The sequence below is a fragment of the Arachis hypogaea genome, chromosome 17 (genome assembly GCF_003086295.3).
Source record: "Arachis hypogaea cultivar Tifrunner chromosome 17, arahy.Tifrunner.gnm2.J5K5, whole genome shotgun sequence".
NCBI lineage: Eukaryota > Viridiplantae > Streptophyta > Magnoliopsida > Fabales > Fabaceae > Arachis > Arachis hypogaea.
In genome coordinates, this window is record NC_092052.1 from 117,843,733 (window position 1) to 117,859,428 (window position 15,696).

A 15,696-nucleotide genomic window follows, 5' to 3' on the forward strand; every position below is an offset into this window, starting at 1 on the left:
CACAGATTAGGGGGGCCTGGGCGGTCATGGTCGGTGGTGATGGGGTTGGCCTTTAGGAAGTTGCATCTTTTCCTCGTAAGAATTAAGATTCATTAGCGATATTCACAACCACACTAATAAACTAGTGTTGATTGTTGATTAAAATAAAACTGGACAGTGCAGTGGCCACATGGTGGCGCGAGATTTTAAATGTAAAAAGGGTATCCGTCTTCTACGGTTCTACCTTAAATTACCGATAAAGCCACTGCATCTTGGCTCAGCTATAGTCTAGTAGATAGAAATTAGAATGATAGATTTAAGGATTTGACTCCCCTTGAGACAGGATGGGACAGCTCCGTCAGGATAATGGATCAAGTTGTACCAATTCTGCATTGCCATGACATGATTCAATGTAATTGAGTTTTCAATTTTTCATCATTTGAGTATTATCCTTTTCTTTTTCTTTTGTACGTCTGTGTTTCCAGCCAAAATTAAATATTAATTAAACTCTAATCATATTGCTGGAAGAATTACTTGGCCCCATTAGTTTGGTTGGAAGATTTACTAATAAAGGCAAAAGGGTGATATTATTTATACTTGTATGTCTCAAGTCTAACCAAACTATTCAACCCATTCAGCTCCATGCCATAGCGTTCTCTGATCTGATCTCATAAGTCATAAATATAAAGTATTACTACCACATCATATACAAAATAAATGTAGCGTGCAATACCATAACTATTTTGTTAAGACGAGTATTTCAATAAAGATGTCAAAAATATCTTTTTACAATGATTTTGATTTTAAAAGTGTAATTTATTTGTTGTCATATTTTAAATAAAAGTAATATTTTTATAACATATGAAAATCAAGTCCTAAAATATATTATCCAATAATCAAAATAAAATATTTTATATAATAATAATTATAAAATTTTCATTGTAGTATTACACTTTTCTAATCTCAACTCGCTCTCTCTTGTTCATGCTTCTCCCGACTCTTCTTTTTTATATTTTTCCAGAAAACAGCAACCCTTTTCGATCGCATACATACTCTAATTGGAAAACACTACCAAATAGAAATATAAAATAGTAATATACAGTGCATCTTTGTATTTTAATACAATATGTAGTAAAACTAGTAGTACTTGTTTTCCTTTCTCTGATTCCTTTTGAAACGAGCAAAAAACAATAGTAGTTTGAGATACTAGATTGTGTATGTGTGTGTGAATATGGGAGAGACAGCGAACCACCCACCACCCGTGGCACCGGCACCAGCACCACCACCGCCTAATCTTGCACTTTCAAGGGGCCCCACTTGGACTCCAGCTGAACAACTCTTGCAGCTTCACTACTGCATCCACTCCAATCCTTCATGGCGTTAGTATTCTCTTTTCATTTTCTCTTCCTCCCAAATGAAGCATAAGAATCTTAGTATTAGGCTATGTATGATATGTGCTTGTGTTAACAAGTCCTTATATGTGATTGAATTAAATTCATCAGCACAAGCACTTTTACTTGGTTTTCAACACTACATTGTTATGCTTGGAACAACGGTTCTGATCGCAACTACACTAGTGCCTCAAATGGGGGGTAATCATGTAAGTCCACTCCAGTCCATAGCATATTATAACAAGCTAAGCTTGGTGTTAATCAATCTCAGGATTGTGTTGTGTTGCAGGGTGATAAAGCACGCGTGATTCAGTCATTGCTGTTTATGTCCGGTGTGAACACGCTACTACAGACATGGTTCGGATCAAGGCTTCCTACAGTGATGAATGCATCATTTGCTTTTGTTCTTCCTGTGCTCTCCATCATTAATGATTACACCGACAGAGTATTTCCATCTGAACACGAGGTTAATAACATCGTTTTCTCCTGTTTTCCTTACAATTGTTATGGTTAATATTATGTCTTATTATTAATTAATGTTAATTGCTTTCTCTAATATGAGTAATGAAAAACAATACCGGAACTTGCAGAGGTTTATCTACACAATGAGAACAATCCAAGGGTCTCTTATTGTTTCTTCCTTCATCAACATCTTCCTTGGGTATAGTAAGTCATGGGGAAGTTTAACAAGGCAAGTTTATCTGAAATTTGCCCTTTTTCTTCCTAAAATTACTAGTTAATGAACTAATCCTTTGTGTGACTCTTCAATTTGGATCAGATTGTTTAGTCCTATAGTCATTGTACCTGTGGTATGCCTGGTGGGTCTTGGTCTTTTCATGAGAGGCTTTCCACAGGTAAATAGAGTGAAGGGTAAAGTATATTTTTTGTCATTGAGTTTGGCGAAAGTTTCAAAAATATCCCTAAATTTTATTTTATTTTAATTTTGTCTAAAAGTTTTCGATTTGCATCAAATATACCTTTGACGGCTAAATTTTCAAAAAATTTAAGACCAATTTAACAATAATGCATAAAAATTATGCTTGATTTGTTTGTGTTGAGGGTTGTTCTTATGAAATTGTTGTTGAATTGGTCTTAAATTTTTTAAAAAATGAGCCGTCAGGAGTATATTTGATGCAAATCGAAAACTTGTGGGACAAAATTGAAACAAAATAAAACTTAGGGGTATTTTTGAAACTTTTATCAAACTTCAGAGACAAAATATACTTTACCCTAGAATGAATTAGTTATTGTATTTTTTGGCTAAGGAGATGAGTTTGTTAACTAAACTTCTATTTTTGTTCTTCCCTACAGCTTGCAAATTGTGTGCAGATTGGACTACTAATGCTGATACTACTTGTCATAACCCAACAGGTTTGAAGCAATTTGAGTTAGCTATACTATACTATGCACTTTTCTATCTATGGAATGTAAAATAATAGGATATTTTCTTGGCTCATGACTTCAGTATTTGAAGCGTATTCATCCCTCCATGAATCATGTTCTTGAGAAGTTTGCCTTACTTATCTGCATTGCTATCATCTGGGGATTTGCCGCCATCCTTACCGTGGCCAGTGCATACAACAATTCCAAAGAACGGACACAAGCCAGTTGTCGCACGGATCGCTCATACCTCATGTCTTCTGCTCCTTGGTATGTTTGGAATTTGGATACTAGCAGCTCTAAATGACAACTTTATAGCCATATTTTTTTGGATATATAACATTGTTTCTATTCTAGGATTAAAATTCCATACCCATTTCAGTGGGGTACTCCAATATTCAGAGCCAGTCATGTCTTTGGGATGATGGGAGCTGCACTTGTCACATCTGCAGAGGTCTGCCAACTGTTCTTTTTAGTAATAATTTCAACTAATCACTGGAGATTCTTATATTTGATGAAATTTGGAATCTTTTGATGCAGTCAACTGGGACTTTCTTTGCAGCAGCCAGAATCTCTGGTGCAACACCACCTCCAGCACATGTGCTCAGCCGAAGTATTGGGCTTCAGGTGAAGTTTTCCTCATCTTCTTTGTCTTCTAACAACAAAATCAGTATCGTGCCATTCATATATTAATACAGGACTTTGAATTATGATTTTCAACCTCTTAAGAACAGGGTATAGGCATGCTGCTTGAAGGCATTTTTGGTGCTGCTGTTGGTACTACTGCATCAGTGTAAGAATTATTATGTTCTAATGAATTCTGGTTCTTTTGCTAAAGTTTGCTACTGATTCTGTGATCACTCGATTGATATTTTCAGTGAAAATGTTGGACTACTTGGTCTAACTCATATAGGAAGCAGAAGGGTAGTGCAGATATCTTGTGGTTTCATGATCTTCTTCTCAATATTTGGTATTATGCATGCTTCACCTTAAATGTTCCTTTTTGGTTATACACACTTTATCTAATTATTTTTATTTTTCTTATGTCTCCTTAGGGAAGTTTGGAGCATTTTTTGCATCAATTCCCTTACCAATCTTTGCTGCTATATATTGTGTTCTATATGGTATTGTGGGTAAGTGGATTATTCTGCTGCTGTGTAAAGTATAACAAATGTTATAACTAGTTAGTACACTCCATTCATCACTTTTTTTTTTCCTTCAGCTGCTGTTGGGATCTCATTTATACAATTTGCCAATAACAATTCCATGAGAAATATCTATGTTTTGGGGGTATCCTTGTTTCTTGGGATTTCAGTACCTCAATATTTCATCATGAACACTGCCCCAGATGGACATGGCCCAGTTAGAACAAACGCTGGATGGGTAAGTAATAATAAATGTGCCAATCATGGGTTAAGAGTTAAGATCAATATTATTATATTTAAGATGTTAATTTATTAATGTTGCTCATTTTATTGTATGACAGTTTAATGACATTTTGAACACCATATTCTCTTCTGCTGCAACTGTTGCAATAATTGTTGGGACTATTCTTGATAACACACTTGAGGCAAAGCATGCAGCTAATGACAGAGGAATGCCATGGTGGGTTCCTTTCCAGAACAGAAAGGGAGATGTTAGAAATGATGAGTTTTACGGTCTTCCTCTTAGGATAAACGAGTATATGCCCACCAGATTTCTCTAAAAGCAGGTTTTTTATTTAAATAAATAGAAAAAGTTCAGTATTTCCAATTCTAAGTAAACTTATCAATAGGGTCTTGTGAAATGTGGATATGGTTTTCCAAACCGGGTTTTAATTCGCACTTCGCAGTAGACATTGTAAGATTGAATCACTTTTAATTTCGAGTGTAATTATAGGTAGATATTAATTAATAATAACAGTTATGGTAAGTGCTTTATTATTCTAATCAACACATTATCATATCTGTATTAAGATTTTATATGTCATGTCCAACGTGCGGATTCAATCCAATACGTGCTCAAGTTGTTCAGAGTAGAATGGCACATTGCCATATTCTCTTCCTATGGGTTTAGGGTTTAATTAGAGTATAGATTTTTTTTTTTTTTTAATTTTGGGGCCTCCCTAGAGAAATTACTGAAAATATAACAAAATTAGGATGAGTATATCTAGAGTGGTTATTAGTATAATAATTTCAATTCTTAAAATTAAAAAAAAATTATAAGGAAATAAGGAATAAGATTTAAAATAGAAAAAAGTATAGACAAAATAATAAAATGCACCGTTTGTTTATAATTACTTTAAAATTTTGGATGAAGTATATTCGGTCACACAACTACCTACGTTTTATTTGACTGTGAAATTGTGACTCATGCTCTTACAAGAAGCCTTCCCTATCTTGACTTGCACTGATTTTGTTTGTTTAAGAACTAAGAAGAGAAGCATCGTAAGACACGTAAGAAGGGGAATAAAAAAGTTTAACTACTCGATGGCAGTGATGAAATCAGCAAATTTTAAGAGTGAGAGTAAAAATATATATATTAAAATAAATTTTATTAAATATTATTAATTATACTTAAAATATAATAAAAATATAAAAATTAAAAAAAGTTGGTGAATAATTTTATTTTTAAAATATTATTTATTATATATAATTTATAAAAAATATTTTTAAATTTAAACTTAACATTTTAATTAAATTGTAGATAAGTTGTCATTTTAATTAATTTTATTTTTATTTATTTTTATACATATTTAATAAAAAAAAGATTGAATCGTACTTATTGATACTAGTATTTATAGTTTAAAGCTAGAATTATATATAAATATCACAAAAAATAAATATGTATATGAAAAATATGTTTTATATAAAATAATAAAAATTTAATTTATAATTATTTTTCTTTTTTTTTTAAATAATTAAATTTTTATATATTTTTAATTTAATTTTAATATATTATCAGATTAAAATTTTAATATATCTATTTAATTATTATTTTGTAATTAAAAATATTATCTTTTATATTTATTAAATAAATAGTTATCTAAAAGAATAAATGTAATTAAATGATTATGTAAAAAAATGTATGCTTTAAAATATCAAAATTAACTTCTATGCTTTTAAATAATTGTTCTACTAGTCACAAAAAACAAAAAACAAAAAATAATTATTCTACTACTCATTATAATTTTCAAATATTAATTACCTCTCATTTAATTAGGAAGTTTATTTGTTATAATATTTATGACATAAAATATTTTTTAATCTAAAATAATTGTTACAAGCAGATTATTTAAAAGATAAAATTAAAAATGTTATATAAATTTAAGGGAAAAATACCATAATAAGCCAGCATCACTTCAAATTTACGTATATCAGCCAAAATGAAAATCGATTCAGCAATGAGCCAAATCGTATTTTAATGTAATTCGAACCAGGCTAGTTCGAACTGCATTTAGTAATAAATCGAACCAGGCCAGTTCGAATTACCAAGAAAGACTTGAAGGTAAATCGAACCAGGCTGGTTCGAACTAGAATTGCATGTAATTCAAACCAAGCCAGTTCGAATTATAGGTAAGTTAGGTCTTCAAGTAATTCGAACCACCCTGGTTCGAATTACACTTATGCTAGGTTCTTAGTAATTCGAACCACCCTGATTCGAATTATTAGTGATTGGGCTATATAAGGAGTTCGAATCAGCCTCATTCGAACCATTCTCACCTTTCCCTACCCCACCAAATCTCAGAGAAAACGACCCAGATTCTCTCCGACAAAGACCTGAACGGAATATTCTGCTGATGGGGGACGATCCGGCACGGTTATATCGCTTGGACGGAGTCGCCCATATAGCTGGGGTCATCAACGAGGAGGTTAGTACGGAAATAACTTTGTTCTACCGGTACATGTGAGTTAGTGGTTTTGCATGCGGGTTAGATGGTGGTTTAGTTGGTGGTTTATGTTAGTGGTTTATGTTAGTGGTTTCTGTTAATGGTTTATGTTAGTGGTTTATGTTAGTGGTTTATGTTAGTGGTTTCTGTTAATGGTTTATGTTAGTGGTTTATATTAGTGGTTTATGTTGGTGGTTTATCTTAGTGGTTTATGTATGTGGTTTATGTAAGTGGTTTACGTTAACGGTTTATGTTAGTGGTTTATGTTAGCGGTTTAGTTGTGGTTATTTTATGTTAGATCTTTCATGTCAGTGGTTTATGCTGGTTTCTTATGTTAGTTGTTTATGCAAGTGGTTCTCGTTCTTGGATTTTTAAGCGGTCATATTTAGTACGATTTTTTGGTTTATCAATTATCGTGTTGATTATGTTTGTGACTGGTAATTAAGTTGGTTCTAATAATGCGGTTCATTTCTTCCGCAGCCTCAGCGATGCATCAGGAGCATGCGGCAGCAGCAGGGCATGCTCCTCGATGACAGATACGTTCCGTACCTGCAGATGGCAGGTCTTTACCATCTTGCAAGGCTGAACGATAGATGGTTCCGGTTGGACGAGGCCCTTGTCAGTGCGTTTGTCGAGCGATGGCGTCCGGAGACGCACACGTTTCATATGCCGTTCGGAGAGTGCACGATCACACTCCAGGACGTGGCATACCAGCTGGGTTTGCCAGTGGACGGGCGTTACGTCAGCGGCTGCCTATCAGAGTTCCAGATATACATCGAGGGTGGCCGTCCAGCCTGGGTTTGGTTCAAGGAGTTGCTTGGAGTGGTACCTCCTCCTAGCCAGGTTCAGAAGTACGCGGTCAACTGCAGCTGGTTTCAAGAGACTTTTGGTGAGTGTCCGAAGGGAGCTGATGAGGATACTGTGCGTCGATATGCCCGTGCGTACATCATGATGTTGTTGGGCACGCAGCTGTTTGCGGACAAGTCCGGCAACCGCATTCACATCAGATGGCGCTGGACTTGGGTCGGGACCTTTTGGACATTACTTTGTTGGAGTACCCGCCGACGACCAGCCTCAACAGGACGGCACTCCATGGGTTATTCCCGGATCACAGTGGCAGGACTTCCTTGGAGCAGATACGCTTGATGCGGACTTCGGCAGTCCACGGTTTCTAGAGGAGATTACGGCTATCATGCAGGAGGACGAGCCGGGCAGGAGGCGTGCTCAGACCTCCGGCACGCAGGCACCCTTAGATGTTGATCTGAACGAGCCTGCTACGACACCTGTTGGTGACCAGTTTGGTTTGGGAGGTACCCCACCTTCCGCCTACACCGCTGCATCAGAGTCTGTCGCCGGGCCGTCTGCTGCACCTGTCCATTTTACGCCACCCGCACAGCCTGCCCCGCATGAGGACGCGGATGAGATAGAGGATGAGGAGCCGTTTATCCGCAGAGGTCAGAGGCCACGGGTACCCCGTCGTTGTGGGAAGGCAAGCGATACTCTGTAGGTACCCAATGAGAAAGAGCCCGTCGGAGTGGTCTCGGCTACGGTGAACTCGGAGTTATCCCGGTCATACAAAGTCATCGTGAAGCACCTGGCCGTCTTCAAGTTGGCCTCTATACACTTCACCAAGTACTGACTGAATTGTTGTCCGGTTCCCATCTGGGCCTCAGCCTCTCTCCCCTTGCGAACAAAGAGTTCCGCAAGCCTTCCATATGTTGCCTTCACCAGAGAGCATACAGGGAGGTTTCTGACACCCTTCAGGATTGAGTTCACACACTCGGAGATATTCGTCGTCATGTGACCGAATCTCCGTCCCTCATCACGATGCTGAGTCCACAAGGAATAATCAATCCGGTTCGCCCACTCACACATCGCCGGGTCTTCAGACCGAAGAATATCAAACCAGTAATCAAACTCAACCTCGATCTTGGCATATGCGGCATTCACTAGAAGCCTACGTGCATCTTTGCCCTTGAAGGTAAGGGCAAAATTAGCCGCTACGTGTCAAATGCAGAATGCACGGTATGCAGATGGAGGTAACCAACCTCCGTCCGGAGCCTCAAGCGCAGCCTTGATGCCGTTATGCCTGTCCGATATAACCAGAAGACCGGGCTGCGGTGTCACGTGCTGTCGAAGGTAGGAGAGAAAAAATGACCAAGACTCTGCATTCTCACCTTCTACTAGTGCGAATGCAACAGGTAGAATGTTGGAGTTCCCGTCCTGTGCAATCGCGATGAGCAAAGTACCCCCGTACTTCCCATACAGATGGGTGCCGTCAATGCTAACTAGGGGCTTGCAATGGCGAAATGCCTGGATGAGCGGTGAAAATGTCCAGAAAAGTCTGTGGAAAAAAGCTTGAGACTCGTCTACTTGTCCACTAACTCGAACGGGGCTCGTCCGTAGGATTGCAACAGTACCGGGCATCGTCAACTGGACTTCCAAAACCCACCTGGGGAGCTCGTTGTATGACTCATCCCAGTGACCGTATTCGAAGGCAATTGCCTTCTGCTTCGCCATCCAGACCCTCCTGTAAGTCGGCCTAAACCCGAAGTGTGCTGCCGTGGCATTTAGGAGAGATGCTGACGGATGCATCAGCCCTAACCATTGGCATAATGAACGCCGAAATCACATGATAATCCAAGCTCCTGTGGTCACTCGAGATGGAGGTCGCAAGACAAGTGTGAGGTCCATTGTACCGTTTGACCTCCCAAATGCCCTTCCGCTGCCGCAGACTCAGTCGAATCAACCATGTGCACCCATTCCCAAACTCAGAACACTTGCCCACATAACGGCGATGATCAGACTCCACAACCTTGTACTGTACCCCTCGCCGGATGCTGTAAGTCTTCACACTTAACAGGGCCTCATCTTTATCCTGAAATTGCTGACCAACATGAAACTCTGTCAAACCAGCAGTCCCTTCAGCATCTCTAGCTCCAAATCCAACAGAGTGCCCTGAAACACCCTCTTGCCTCATGGCATCCAGGTCCAAAGAGGAAAAATGTGGTGGATACTGTTGTGTGCCAGAACTAGAACCACCGACCGCCAATGCAGGCTCAGTCGCTCCAACCTCGTCGCCGCTGTCATCCTCAATCATATCCGGCTCGACGTCGTCCTCCTCTACATCACCCAACACTCCGTCTCCGACGCCAACCGGTGGTACTCCCTGTAAAGCGTTCGGCAGAATATCAACTGATCCTACCACGTCGCCTACTCCATCATTGAGATCAACAGCAAAAGATGGGGAAGCGACTGGTTGGACCGCTGGCTCGTACACAGGGACGGACGAAGAAGCAACGACAGGCCTGAAATTGGAACCGGCCGCCGCGGCTTTAGTGGTGGCATTCCGGTTCGAACCCCCTGAGCTGGATACCACATCAACCAGCTTTGCCAACAACTCTGGTGTCCTCACCTCGGAAAACTGCCTCCGACATAGAAACATGACTTGCAGGTCCTCATCACTACCAATTGTGAAACAATCATACTTCACGGTATCCTGCAAGACAGTGATTGGAATGCGATAGAAAAACTTCTTAACTCGCTTCGCACCTTCCAGACCAAGTTTCATCAGCACAGATCTAACAAGGTCATCATAGCTCGTCGTTGGTTTCACGACAATACAGAGAGGATCCTTATCTGTAAACTTCACACCGGAGCGAGTTTTCCTCTTAATGGATCCTTTGTGGTGAACCAAAACCACAAAACTCTCCTCACTAGCCATCTTACACCCTCTAATGAGAGCAACTCACGTTTACAACCATATATATACTACACTGTCTACCACTAAATCGAACCGGACTGGTTCGAATTTGGGTTTGTGTAATTCGAACCAGCTTGGTTCGAATTACTTGATGCAGCGTCTCCCCATATAATTCGAACTAGCTTGGTTCGAATTATGTGCTGCAGTTTCTTCCTCTGTAATTCGAACCACCCTGATTCGATTTACTTGAACCAACTTCTCTCCATGTAATTCGAACCTCCCTGGTTCGAATTATTAATGAATGGAGTTCGAACCATGCTGGTTTGAATTATATAAATATAGGGTTTGACTCATTGCTGAAACAAATTTCACTTTGGCTCATTTAGGTAATTTGCAACTTCCCTTGGTTTATTCTAGTTTTTTGTCCTAAATTTAAAATAAAGAATATTAATTAATAGATAAATACTATTTTTTCTTATCTTAACTCATTTTTGAAGGCAAAAAAAGATATCGATAAATTTACTTATATTTAGAAAACTAAATTTTGGTTTGGCAATTAACTAGTTGATTAATTTTAAAAATTATATTATCACTGTTTATTAATTTTTTATTGAGTTAATTTATTTACTTATTTTTAATTTTGATATTAAATCAAATTTAATAAACTAAATATTGTTACATGTTAAATTTAATAAAAAATTATTTTTAACATAAATCTCAAGATAAAATTTTATAAATTTTTGTGGGGATAAAAATATAATTACAATGGAAACAAATATATATATATATATATATATATATATATAGAATTTTTTTTTAAACTTAGTAGGGGTAAGTGTCCCCCTCCTCTAAACTTCAGTCTGTTCTTATTCGGTGGGTTTCTATAATTTTATAAAATAAATATTAGAGTGAAAGACTTTTTTGGTCTCTAATCATTTACCTGATGAAAATTACGTCCCCTAACTAGGAGTGCACATGGGGCTCGGATTCGCCTTAACCCAGATCCGATCCTAAATAATGACCAGGTCTATTTATGAGATCCTTATCCGACCCTAAATCTGATGAAATCGTGTTACTTTTGGGCCACACTAAAGTCGGGTATAAACTGGATGAAGTATGGATCTTGATCAACTTTATCACGACATCATCAAAGTTTGGATTCTACATCTTTTGAACCTCTAAATTTTAGAAAATAATTATTCCATAACATTGCAACATTCACATAATAATAATTTAGAGTCTAATAATAATAATTTAAAGTTTTATAATAATAATTATGTGGGTTAAATACTTTTTTCGTCCCTAAGGTCTGAGGTTAAAATCAAAACCGTCTCTGACCTTTTTTCTTATTAAAATCATCCTCAACGTTACAAAACGTTATAAAATCGTCATTTTTTTACCTCAATTTTAATTTTTTGACTAAATTACCTTTAACAATTACTAAAAATAATATTAAAAAACAAAAACAAAACCCTTCAACCCCACCCCCGTTATCTCTTCACTCTCTTTCCTCCCATCTCCTTCCTCCTACTCTCTTCGAACTCCCCTTTCCCCCGAAACCCCAATTCTTCTTCTATCCCTTTTCGCCACCCTACCATCTCTGCCCTCGCCTTCTTGTCCACCTTCTTCTCCCTCTCCATCGCCAACCTCAACCCTTCCTCCATTGGCGTCGGCCTCACCTTCCTCATCTCCCACTACGACCACTCCCTCGGCGATCCCAATCCCTTTTTAGTCCTCAACGATAACTATGTCGGCATTTACCTCAACAGCGTCGTTTCAGCTCAGGCCGCCGATTTGAGTCTCCTACACCAGTGTGGCCGCTGCCATCGCATCATGTCTGAGGTGGGAGCTGCTCTATCGGCGTCGAGCTCCATCACCATCATCGAGCTTCTGGTGGTGAGGGGATTTACTCTTCTCCCTCTCTCGATTTGTTCCTATTCTCAACCACAGCTGCGACAGTGCCAGCAGCAGTAGCTTCCCGCACCGTCGCTTTTTTCTCCTCTTTTCTTTAACCGTGACGGCAACGGACGACAGCAACACCACCCCCTCTTTTGAGTTTCCTGTTCCTATTTTTGTTCTTCCTTTTATTATTTTTTTTATTTTTGAAGAACGTAAACATCATTTTTTTCTTTTTAATTTTTTTTAATTTCTGTTGTTGCTGATTTTGGATCTGAAGTTACAGTTGATAATTGCTAAATTATTGTTTAATCTGAAATTTCTGTTGATTTATTTTGGGAATGTTGCTATTGATTTATTTTATGGTTGTTGCTATTGCTGAATTTGCTGTTGCTGAAAGAAAAGGGTTGGGGGTAGTTTGTGGGCGGGTGATAGTGATTTAGGATGATGAATGGGTAATAGAGAGAAAGAAGGTGTGCTGGTTATGGTGGTAATGGTAATGATTATGGTGGCAGTGGTGATGGCGATGAGAAAAGAAAAAGGGAGAAAGATGCGTAGCGATGATGATGATGATGCAGAAGTTAGTAGTGAGGGTGAGGAGGGTTTTTTATTTTTGTTTAAGGGCAAAATTGTCTGAAAAATATCGTTTATGGACAAAAGGATGATTTTATAATGTTTTGTAACGTTGAGGATGATTTTAATATGAAAAAAGTCGGGGACAATTTTGATTTTGACCTCAGATCTTAGAGAAAAAAAAAGTACTTAACCCTAATTATGTCAATTACACACTAAACATTCAAATTTCAAAAGACGATTGAAACAAAGTTAACAACCAACACAAGATTAACATAATAATAATTTATAATGTCATACCAACCAATAACAACAAAATATTAAGTAACAAATAACTACAGAGCAAAAGTCATTTGATTCGTAGCTTGCTATCAAGATTTTGAACTTGATTCTTGTTGTGTGGATGTTTTAGTAACATCTGCAAAATATATAAAAATTAGTCCCTCAAGATTATTATATGAATTAAATTAACCAATAAAAAAGGAATAAAGACATCATGGTGCCTATGGTGCAAGGAATTAGGAAGCGTCCAGGATCTGGAAGCTTCTGAGGTAGCTTCTGCTGAACCAAAGCTTTGAGTTCTTTGGAAAGTACTGGAGGTTCTTCCTCCAAAGGCTTTGTACCAAATAGCTTGGCATTCAACTTCATAAGAGCTCCTAGGTTCCAAGCAACTTGCTCTTCCCTAGTGTCTTCATCCTCATTAGAGGATGAGTATTCATCAGAACTCATGTACTACAGGAGTGCATGCAAGGGAACCTCTATGGTCTCTATATGAGCCTTGGCTTCCTTTAGTTCTTGGATAGGATTTATTGAGTGGGTACTGAGTACTCAGGGGGTGTGCCTTTACTGGCGTTCAACGCTAGCTCTAATGGCTCTTTGGGCGTTGAACGCCCATGCTGTATACCCTTACTGGCGTTAAATGCCAGTTCCCGTACCATTTTGGGCGTTAAACGCCTAGCAGGGATGTCCTGGCTAGCATTCAACGCCAGCTTTCCTGCCTGCTGGGGCGTTGAACGCCCAGTGAGGTCTTCCTCACTGGCGTTCAATGCCTTTCCAGTCTCTCCAATTTCGGTCTCAACCTCAGTGGTGATGGCCTTGCACTCTTCTCTTGGGTTCACTTCAGTGTTATTAGGAAGAGTGTTAGGAGGGGTCTCAGGGATCCTTGATGAGTCCATATTTTACGATATATTTTGGTTTAATTTGAGTGGATTTCATCACATAAACCCACATTTATTCATCTAACTAGCATGCTTTTGAGATTTCTTCCTAAATTGTGCTTGAAAGTAAAAACATGCTCTTTTGTACTTAATTTAGTCAATTTTAATTCACTTTAATCCCATTTGGTGCCTTGATGTATTTGTTAAGTGATTTCAGATTTTCAAGGCAAGTATGGGTTGAAGAAGTGAGGAAAAGACCATGCAAAAGGGAAGAAACCATGAAGAAATGGAGTTTGGAAGTTTCAGCACCCGTACGTACGCACAAGTATGCGTGCGTTCGCACAAGAGGGATTTGCGAGTGATGCGTACGCGTGACCTAAGCATATGCGTGGATGGATTTTTTCCAGGCAACGCGTACGCGTGACCCGAATTACGTCAGCTCATTAATTGTAAATCGCTGGGGGTGAATTTTGGGCCTCCAGAACCCAGTCCAACTCATTTCTGAAGCTATATGAGGCCAAAGTGAAGAGGAGTGAAGGGGGGAATTAGGTTTAGCTTTTTTGATGTTTTCTTTTAGTTTCTAGAGAGAGAAGCCCCCCTCTCTCTATAATTAGGATTTTTAGCTTAGTTTTCTTTTAATTTCAGCACTTTAATTCTTGCTTTAGTGTAGTTTCATTTATGTTTCTATGCTTTCTTGTCTTTATTTTCTTCATCTCTTTTGTTATTTTCTCTTTTATGTCAATTTTTATGTTATGAACACTTTTGTTATTTTAATTCTAATTAATGCAAATTTATGTTTTCATGTCATTTATTGCTTTCTTTAGTTGTTATTGTCATTTCCTTGCTTTTGGTATTTTAGAATTTATTTTTAATGCAGTTCAATATTATTTTATTTTCATGCACACCAAGTGATTGATAAAATGCTTGGCTTAGTTTTCACTTAGTTTTTCTACACTCTTGGCTTGAAATTGATGACTTTAGTGTTCTTTGAGTCATTGATGTCCATTCTTGTTTGATACATTAGAGTAGTTAGTTGATTTGGTCTCCATTGACTCTATGTGACCCTTAGTGTTGACATAGGACTTATGGATTAAAATTAGCTATGCCTATTTGACTTATTTTTTATGTAAGGTTGACTAAGTAGGATTAACTCTTCATAATCATCATGTGTTTGTGGTTAATGGCTAGGATAGGTAGCCTTAGCTCTCAATTACTTGCCAAGATGCTTTCTTGCATTTGAAGTTTCCTTTCCTTGCATTTAAATGCTTTGATGTCTAATTTCTTGTATGTTTAGTTTTCACACTCTTGGTTGAGAAATTGGGTGTTTGGATGGAATTGAGTTGTGGATGTCCATTCCGCATTGTGTGAGAATGGTTAATTAGTTTGGTTTCCATTGACGCTAGTCTTTCACTAAGTAATTAGTGAGTTGACTAGGACTTATGGATTGAGATTAATTACGCTCTTTTGACTAATTCTCAAGTAGGATTGACTAATTTGGATTAATTCCACACTATTGCCATGTTTGTGGTCCACAACTAGGATAGAAAACCTAAATTACCCATTTCTTGCCAAGAGTCCTTTTTAGCACTTAATTTCCATTTTCATTGTTTCTTATTGCTTTGATTTTAATTCCTTACATAATCATTTAATTCCTTGCTATTTACATCTCTTGCTCTCTTGCTTTCATTGCTAATTTCCCATGCTCCCTCTCATAGCCAATAATTGTAGATTTCATTACAACTCCTAGGG

The 15,696-nt window shown here is 37.9% G+C and overlaps 1 protein-coding gene across 1 annotated transcript; it reads left to right on the plus strand.

Moving 5' to 3' along the window:
• The first annotated feature begins 597 nt into the window (after positions 1–597).
• On the plus strand, positions 598–4,678 carry LOC112766096 (nucleobase-ascorbate transporter 3). Its single transcript, XM_025811955.3, has 14 exons — positions 598–1,358; positions 1,482–1,579; positions 1,660–1,836; positions 1,961–2,061; positions 2,149–2,224; positions 2,682–2,741; positions 2,836–3,020; positions 3,108–3,204; positions 3,291–3,377; positions 3,485–3,543; positions 3,629–3,720; positions 3,806–3,883; positions 3,973–4,133; positions 4,237–4,678. The coding sequence occupies exons 1-14, from the start codon at positions 1,211–1,213 to the stop codon at positions 4,453–4,455; spliced, it is 1,638 nt and encodes a 545-aa protein (XP_025667740.1). The 5' UTR covers positions 598–1,210; the 3' UTR covers positions 4,456–4,678.
• The last annotated feature ends 11,018 nt before the right edge of the window (positions 4,679–15,696 follow it).